Below are 9,758 nucleotides of genomic sequence, written 5' to 3'. Positions count from 1 at the left end.
AGATTCTCTCGCTAGGAAATGGCTGCTTCTGGAAGCCACGTGCAGGCTCCTGGCATGTTTGGCCTATGGCACAGTGGTAGGCATCTAGCTACACACAGCCCTACAAAGTAATGGCAAAGATCTTTGCAAAGGGAGAGAGGCTATATTGATTAAATGGACTGTGAGCTAGCAGGCACTGCTGGGGAGGCAGCCACTGTTGGGAGACTCCTAGACATGTTATGGAATTAGCATGGTTCTCACTCCACAATGTGATAGAAAAATGAACTTTTATCAGGATCTTCCAGAGCTCAGTGGTGCAGCTAGTGAAGCAGTTGAGTATTCTTGGCACTGCTGGCCTCCTCATAGTGAGGCAGAGCTAGGGTAACAAGCAGTCTTAGCCACTAGCAGTGGCACCTGCAGGCCACCTCTTTCTCTAGGTATAAAATTTCTAAGCAAAATGTTCTGGATAAGAATGTGTTTTTCACTGACTTTTATTCTTTCATTCACAGGCTGCCAAAGTTAGTCTCTTTTTGATATAATGCAGGGAAGAACTAGATGATAAAATATTAGAGACCAATGAGAGTCCCATAAAGTAATTGGCCTGATGTATAACCTGGACTCTCATCAAATCTGTCTGAAGCAGCGCTAAGCCAAGCTTACTCATTCCTTTGATTCCCTTAGAAAAGCCAGATAGGTGCTGCAGGCAGTGAATCACTACTGATTCCAGCTAATGGTGTCAAGGGACTGTGGTGCACAGAGCTCTAAACAGCATCTGTCCAGAATAAGGGTCCTGTGGCGCTTTTCCAGAACTGTTAACAGTACTTGCCTGTTTTGAACCCCAGTGGGTAGGTACATTCCCCCTTGGTAAAGTCTCCCTATAGTTTCAGCTGAAGAAAGATATTATCAATTTCAAATTATCTAGCTCCAGACACATGGTGCACATGCATAAGCCCCTCAGTGATATATAACAGGGATGCAAGAGTACTACTATAAAATTCTGTGCCAGATCACCAGCTGTCATTCTGCCGCCCCCTTTTACAAAGAGTTACTTCTTCTTATAGCACAGAGTAGTTCTGCTAGGAATGTATTGTGCAGAAGACTCCATTAGGAGAGTTGACCTATAAATGAATTCCTTCTAATCAGTGCAAAGCTAGTATTAACCCTTTGAGCCAGGCATTTATATTACCATGATAGAGAAGCAATGCCAGAGACAAGTTTGTTTCCATTTTAAGACCAATGTGTGATATAAATCTCTCTTCTGGCCCTGAGTAAATTTAGGCTGGAAATTAGGTTTCCAGTCATCAGAGATGGGAGATTCTGGAAAAGCCTTGCAATAGGAGCAGTGAGAGCATAAAGGATTTTAAGATAGAACTTGATAAATTTACAAATAGGATTATATGAGGGGGGGGTTTTCTGCGGTAGCAGGGGCCTGCACTCAGTGAGCCAGGGGGTCCCCTCCACTCCTATGCTCTATTTGTTTCATACTCTCTGAGGGGTTGGCAGGGGCACCTTTCTGTATAAAATGTGCCTGGTCTTGGTGTAGGCAGCAAAGTTAATCAGCGTAGATTGAGCAAGATATGAGACTTTGGAAAACAGAGTACAGCTATGAAAATTCTGCTGTCAGATCTCACAATAAAGCTTCCCCGCTTTACAGTAAAGATATTAAATGCTGAGCTCTTCCTTGTATTCTTTATAAACAATTAAAGGTGAACTTTACTCTTTTAAAAAGTTTGACTTTTTTATGGAATATAATGGGGCAGTGGCTCTATGAAACCATGAATAACCTTCAAAATGAAATGTCATTTCATAGCAGCCCCTATGTATAGCGTCCCCTTCATTAGCACTGACCACATGGAAAACATGCAGAACCAACATGACTGGCCAGGACTGCTTAAAAACCCTGCAGTGAATACAAGTGATGTTTAATCTCTAGTTTCAGAGTAGCAGCCGTGTTAGTCTGTATTCGCAAAAAGAAAAGGAGTACTTGTGGCACCTTAGAGACTAACCAATTTATTTGAGCATAAGCTTTCGTGAGCTACAGCTCACTTCATCGGATGCATTCAGTGGAAAGCTTATGCTCAAATAAATATGTTAGTCTGTAAGGTGCCACAAGTCCTCCTTTTCTTTTAACCTCTAGTGTTTCTCTTACTTAATTGGCACCAGTCTACTCTAAAGCATCACACGAGATCACAAAGCCGGGGGTGGAGCCAGAGATATGGCAGTAAAAGAAAAAGATTCATAAAAGCCAATTACCAGCTGAAGTATACCTGGTTTTGCTTGGTAGTGCCCTCTTTTTGGTACCTGTCACTCATCCGCTAGGTAAGTGGGAGGGGAAACGGTATTTATTTAGCAAATCCTTCTTTCAACTCACAAGGCAAGAGGTGAATTATCTGCCCTCCATTAGCCCAAAAATACAGGGAGAGGAAAACTCTATTCCTGCAACCTGCATAACCCTTAGCAGCCAAATCGGTAGTGTTACCCAGTGTATTCGCTGCGAAGTTCACGCTTATGCTCAAATAAATTGGTTAGTCTCTAAGGTGCCACAAGTACTCCTTTTCTTTTTGCGAATACAGACTAACACGGCTGCTACTCTGAAACCTGTCTAGGCACAGTGGCTTGTGTCAGTCCTAGCCACAGGCTAATGATTCTCCACTTACTATCTGCTGCAGATACCTCTGGAGAGCTGCACAACAAAGTACTTTTGAGGCAAAGCTACAGAACTCCTCTTCACATGAAGAAATTCCACCTTGAAGATGCTTTACAAGTACTTTATAAGGAGGAGGCCCTATTGGGTGGGAGTAGCCCACTCAGCCAGATGACTGAGTCCACGTCTACGCTACCACTTATGTCAGCAAAACTTATGTTGCTCAAGGGTGTGAAAAAAAACCAACAGCCCCCTGAGCAATATAAGTTCTGCCGGCATAAGTGCTAGTGTACACAGTGTTATGTCGGCATAGGGTGTCTACACGAGAGATCTTACAGCGGTGCAACTGCATTGGTACAGCTGTGCCGCTGTAAGATCACTAGTGTAAACATGGCCTGAGACCATCCTGGATAAAGCTGGTCACAACTGTGCTCACATCATGGCATGATTGTGGCACTATGCAAGTTCTCTCCAATGCATTAACATAAACAGAATATACACCTAGATGAAAGTAAAAATCTTTATTGCTATGTCCGCTGAAAAGTTGATCAAAAATATTCTTCCTTTCTGAACTGTTCTGTATATCTTAGTAAAGAATCAATGGAATCACATTTTCACCCCAAGGCTCTTCCTCCTTTTGCTGTCACATAGAGTGGGTGCAGTGCTGAAGGTGCATTCAGTATAACAATCTACTTCCACACACAATGAAAGAGGGGCATTGTTATAGCTGCATGCTAGAGTCAGGTACATGAAATAGTATATGCTTCATTTTAAAACAAAGGCATGGAAAATCGTTTTGCTGCAATTTCTCTTGAACATGCTCTAGCTCATGTGACAAGTTAAAAAAGTTAACACATTTCAAAAATATCAAAAATACACAAGTTTGAAGATTGCAATAGAACAGCGGACAATGATTGCACAAAAACTATGACGTGAACCCACTGCCTTAAGGCCCTTTGGCACAAAACCTACATCCTTCAGGAGAGGTGGAGAAACTCCTGGGTTACGAGGACCATAGATGTGGCTGTATGTTCTGTAAACTAGAGAAAGGGTGGTAGATCTTAAGAGCAACCTATCCCCACGACAGAGAGAGTATCCTGAAGTGCTTGTCACTTTCTGGAATGAAATTAACTCTCGCCCCACAGTTTTGGAGTCAGCAGTTTCCATCAGGCAGCCTCAGCCTCACCTGCTCTAGGCAGCTGGGAGCAATTCGGAGGCTGCTAACTGGCCAAGATTTCTTATCCTCAATACTTTTTGCCTTGGAATTAGTTTGCTCTTATATCAGATATTTTGTTCATTAGTTCCTTCTACTGGGACCTTATTGAACAAGTAAAGCAGATAAGTTAGTGCCTTAGAAGTATCTGCTGCTGTTGAAAGTGCACACCAAGAGGGAGAGAAATACTTGAGACTTGACAGATGGAATAATACTAACCGGCAAACTGCAGCCCCTCACTGGGAAAACGACAGCTCTAACTTCTCTTCCATGGACAGTCTCTTTATTACACAGATGCTCTAGGACAGTGGTTCTCAACCTTTTCCATATTTTTATCACTAGAGGAAGGGGAGAGTGGCCACAACCCCCAGGTCAAGATTCCACTGCTGCACTCCTGCAGAGATGACAGCAACTGTGCAACGGTCTGAGATCATCATCGGGAAAAGAAGAGGCTATGGAGAACTTTGGTCAGATAGAAATTGAAATAAGCATGGGAAACTCCTCTTTCTTTGTACTTCACCTCACCCTCAGCTGAGAACCCATCACTAGGGCTGCCCCCACCAGCCCAGCCTGTCCCCACACGGGTGACAGGGTTCCTAGGAGCTTGAAAATATAAGAAAACAAGAAGTAAGTTGGGAAAGACAAGGAAGAAGCTTGCTGCCCCATGGAAAGCAGGAAATCAAGAGGCCAGGAAGAGGGGGAAGCTCAGACTGTGCAGCCTGGAGTGAAACACTCTTCTCATAAGACGTGCATTAGAGCAATGTATCAGAGCAAGAGGAAGCCCTCTGTTCTGATTGGCGTCTATGATAACATGCCATGTTGTGCAAGGACGCCACCACTAACCAATGAATGTACAGGATTTGGAGGGAGGGAGCCGGTCACATTAAAACCTCTTTCTGCTCCAAATACATAGGATTAGAGAAAATCCTAAGTGATGATCACTATACACAATTAGCCTTTACTTCAGCAGCTCCACCCCACAGCTTCCAGGGGGCTGCAGGGAATGGAGGCTCTGTATCTATACAGTTCATCTGAACTTTCTGTTTTGCTTTCTCCTGCACTTTTTCCACTGAGCCATACAGAGCTGATAAAATCAGTCCTCTCAATGACAGCTGCAACACTTCCTCACAGCCCAGGTTAGTTGGAGCCCAGATATCATGTTCAGAATCTAATTACTAGTCGGAGACACATGCTGGATTTTCCACATCAGTGCAAGGATTCCAATACAGAACCTTATTTGTAATAACACATACTAGTGTACTAGTGCAAGGATTTGATTCACATTCTTACTCAGGAAGAGGGGCACATTTTCATGTCAGTGCATTAGTCCAACACTGTACAAGAGGCTGCACTGCAGGTCTTCTGTAGTGCTTCTGAGACTATTGGGCTAGCTCAGAAGTTTGTTAAAATTATCAGCAGTGAAAGAATTAAAGGGGACCTGCAATTTTTGCTTCTTTTAAGGAAGAGAACCTGAAAGGTTTTTTTGTTTTGTTTTTTAAATAATTTTTTTGGTCTTCCTATTTTCACTGTAGACTCCTTGGATAACTCAGAGACAGTGTGGGAGCACTCTTGTCCCTTAATTCTCTCTAGGTTGATAGAACTAGCAGAGGTTTCGAATCTTTAAAAGGTTTTCTCCCAACTTCTAAGTTAAAATAGGTGTTAACAAAACTCAAAGGGTGAAACCACCCTATGGGAAAGAGGCGATTTTCTATGACATTAGCTAACGTGGTAATTAAACATGATGAAATCCTAGGGCTTGTACACCCTAGTACTTATGTCAGTATAACTTATGTCGCTCAGGGGTGTGAAAAAGTCACCCCCCTGAGCGATGTAAGTTCCACCGACCTAAGCGCCAGTGCGGACAGTGCTGTGTTGGCGGATTTATTATGCCGACAGCAGAGCTCTCTTCCATCGGCATTGAGTGTCTGTAGTAGCAGCACTGCAGCTGCACCATTGTACCGATTCTAGTGCGGAATAGCCCCTTACGTGGATCAGGCAGTTCTTTCCACACACGTTAGTAGGGCTAGGATGTTGGCTACCATGTGGTAAAAAGATACATTTTTCCCCTAGTGAAGACAAAGCCAAGGAGTTTTACGTTCTGAATAATAGCTACTTCCCCGCTATCAAGTTTTCTCACAGGATCTATGATGTCAGAATCCCACTAGTTCTCTAATCGTACATTGAGTATTCCAGGTCAGACAAGACCTGACTTTCTGATATAAAAGAGAAGCAAAAAACAAACACACCAAACAAAATAATACTCACCCCAAAAGCCCAGAACTCTTTTGGAAAAACCTTTCAGACTTTCTTCCTAGACATAATAAATAAGTAAAATAACACTAGCACTAGTCCCATATAATGTCATAATGAGGCTATCAGTGTTGTCATACCACTGAGGGTATGTCTACACTGCAATTAAACACTTGGGGCTGGCCTGTATAGAGCTGACTCAGGCTTATAGGGCTCGGGGCTGTTTAATTGCAGTGTACACGTTTGCGCTCGGGCAGGATCCCAGGCTCTGGGAGCCTCCCTCCTTGTGGGGTCCCCAAGCCTGAATGTCTACACTGCAAATAAATAGCTCTGGAGCCCAAACCAGCTGACACAGGCCAGCCACAGATGTTTAATTGTAGTGTTGACATACCCTGAGATTACTGAGGCAGCTCCCACCTCAGAGCTATTGTTCCCAACTCCTGGGCTGCAGACTCAGAAAGATGATCTGCCTGGATCACAGATGGAAGGTTGTCTTTGCAACCCTTTTGTAAAGACGAATGCTTAAATCCTGGAAAAACAGCCAGAAAAGTGCTAGCAGGGCACCACGCTGCATACTGGCCCATCCAGGCCCTGAAGGTGGAAACTGGAACACATTTGCTGACTGGGTGCTGGGCAGCTCACTGCTACTCTCCAGAGTTGTTCTAAAATCCTTTTTTCCTCAAGTGTGCTGATAAAAATGTTTGTATTTGGGAAAAGTTCCATTTTCCATCTTGAGTTTAGAACTAAGCAGAAACCACACAGCTTCATCTTGTTCACTTCCTGGTCTGAGCACTTGCAGCTGGAGCATGGGCAGTCCTGGACACTGATTCTGCTTTCTGCTTCTGCAGAGACAGGCAAGGGCGCTTTTGCTGCTACAGTGTAAGAGGTTCATATTTCGCCATGTGTATTAGAGGGAGTGCATGTGAAATGAACCATCAGAGACCTTCTCGGCACATGCAGAGCACTCTAGGCTGCTCATTAGCCTTTACTGCTACAAACAAAACACCCCGATGGACAAGATGAAGTCCCCCCACTCACACTTCTTAGCTTCTGCCAGCTGAGGGCACCACAAAGAGCACAGACTCTGTGCCTTGCAGGGGATTCTGACTTCATCCCATGTCTCGCGAATATGGAAGGCTCTGCCTTGAAGTGCACACCAGGGGGGTTGCCAACCCCCTATCTCCTATGGTTGTACACACTAGCCCCATCCCTACCCACGATCATATTTGTTATGGGGACAGCCAAACCCCTCCTGGAACTCCTCCATGCCTCATGGTCATATCTGTCATCGGGGCCCACAACCCTCATGTCCCAGTTGTATCCTTCAGGTTGGAAGGAAGCCCCTGGATAACCTCATAACAAGTGGTGACAGAACTACCTCAGCTCCCCCAGGGCCCCTGGTGTACCTATCAGGAGGGCACCAATTCCCATTTGGAGGAATCCCCCCATCATATCCATTGTGAGGTTACGGAAGCCCCTCTCCCTACATAGTAAAGTGCTGGGCAGATGGGGAGCAAAATGGCTCGAGTGCAGTCAATGAAAGTGCTTGCGATGCATATAAGAATCAATTCTCTGACTGGTTCTGTGTCTCTAGTAAGCTTCATTGTGACCAGCTGTATTCTCTGAATAGTGAAGCCAAGTGACCAGTCCCATCATGATGGCTGAATCAGATACTTCACAGAACTCTGGATGCTGTGCATAACAACAGCTGCCTCCTCAGCTCCCACACAGAAACCAGCCCACTGCCTGGCAAATCCTCAGGAGGGCAAGGGTTAATGGCAGGTGGTGGGACCACACATAGGGAAGTCTGCCTTCTCAAATGCCAGACAATCCCCAGCATGGAGCTTGGCTGCTGGCCTGAGTACCCTGGGCTCACAGAACAGCAGGGATGCTGCCTCAAGAAGCTGGCAGCCCTGAGTTTAAAGCTCCAGGCTCATCCTCCACTCCAATAAGGAGGGAGTTGATGTCTGTTCCTTTCCTTGCAGATGCCAACTCCCCTGCCCCGATGGGGTTACAAAGGTGTGTCAAACTCATCTGGAGGAGACACTGCAGCCTTCTCACTGGGCTCCTGCTCCACACCACTCCCATGGTGCTGCTTAATTTGTTCCTTCACTTCCTCTTCCAGGTCAGGGGGCACAACAAATTGATCCTCTGGCTCCAGCTGGGTGGGAGCAGCAAAATAACCTGTTTTCTTCTTCGGCACCTCTGTGGCTACCTCAATAAGGTTGAGGCTCTCTTCCAGGGGCACTATTGAGCCATTGGAAAGCTTCTTCCCATAGAGACAGCATGTAGAAGGAGACTTCTGCAACTCGCACCTCTCCTTGGTTCCTGCCAGGAGGATATTGCTGTTCACACTGTTCTGTCTCTTAATCCTGAAGAAGAACCCCCCAGAGTCATCCTCTGAGCCAGCAGCAGGAGATCCCTCCTCAGCACCAGGAGGCCGAGGCTCCAGGCTTTTTCCTTTACAGCAGTGAATGTCCACTTCCACCTCCACTTTGCTGCCATTGGTCATCACACCCTCCACAGGCTGCTCATCGTCGCTGTCCAGACCATTGTCAGACTGATTACTAGAGAACGTGGCACAGGAAGGTTGGCGCTGAAAAATGCTGCATGGGGGCACAGGATGGAGGCTGCAGCGTCGCTCGGGTCGAGGCACCAACCCTGCATCCAGACCAGCTCCACTGTGTTCATCTGACGCAGTGGAGCCCACCTCACTGCTAACTTCTGAGGCTGACAGCTCACTGCTGAACTCTGAGGCAATTCCACTACTTGAGGAAGGCGTTGTTGGTTTGGCAGTGGAAATAACGCCCCCAGGGCCCGGCAAGGTGAGGCCGTGCATCTCACATGTGCAGCTGTCCTCACCAATGTTCAAATACACCACCATTGCTCCCACATTGTCTTGGCAGCCATAGCTTTGGGCTAAAGTGCAGACCTTCTTTGCAGCAGCTAGTGGGTCATGCAGGTGGCGTACAGCCGTGACAGCCTCTGTATAAGAGAGGTGTTCCCAGAGGGCTTTGTTCCCCAGTAGGAGCAGCTCATCCTGCACAGTCAGGGGAATGGAGTAGACGTGAGGCTTGGGCAGGATCCAAGGATGTAAGTACGTGCAGCCTAGCATCCGAGTGCAGCAGGTTACACCATTAACCTTGTTGTCCTGCAGTCAAAGAGAAGGCAAAGTCTGAGCAGTTAGCATACAAAGACCATTCTGAGCACATTCTCTCTCTGCCTATACACTGGCCTAGAGCCCTCAAGGAGGTGGACATGTCTTCTCTCTCACAATGGGATTAGTCCATTACTAGACAGAAATGGTAGAACTATCAATAATAAAGCAGAAAAGGCAGAATTGTTCAATAAATATTTCTATTCTATATTTAGGAAAATGCCAGATGATGTAGTCATATATGATGATGATGATATACTTCCAATTCCAGCATAACTAAGGAGGATGTTAAACACCAGCAAGCTATTATAGTTAGACATTTTTAAGTCAGCAGATCTGGATAACTTGCATTCAAGAGTTTTAAAAGAGCTGGCCGAGGAGCTTTGTGGCACATTGGGGAAGTTTCAGAGGACTGGAAGAAAGCTAATCTTGTGCCAATAGTTAAAAAGCATAAAAGGGATTACCTGGGTAATTATAGGCCTGTCAGTCTGCCATCAGTCTCAGGCAAAATAACA

At 45.6% G+C, this 9,758-nt stretch overlaps 1 protein-coding gene across 1 annotated transcript in view; it reads right to left on the bottom strand.

The window, feature by feature from the left end:
* Positions 1-3,150: 3,150 nt before the first annotated feature.
* Positions 3,151-9,758, bottom strand: part of PHLPP2 (PH domain and leucine rich repeat protein phosphatase 2) — a 152,819-nt gene continuing 146,211 nt past the window's right edge. The window contains exon 19 of the mRNA XM_074969029.1: positions 3,151-9,237. Coding sequence (XP_074825130.1) covers positions 8,098-9,237 — 1,140 coding nt within the window. The 3' untranslated portion in view covers positions 3,151-8,097. The remainder of the gene's footprint in view (positions 9,238-9,758) is intronic.

The sequence above is a fragment of the Natator depressus genome, chromosome 12 (genome assembly GCF_965152275.1).
Source record: "Natator depressus isolate rNatDep1 chromosome 12, rNatDep2.hap1, whole genome shotgun sequence".
Taxonomy (NCBI): Eukaryota; Metazoa; Chordata; order Testudines; family Cheloniidae; genus Natator; species Natator depressus.
This window is presented reverse-complemented; position numbering and strand designations above follow the sequence as displayed.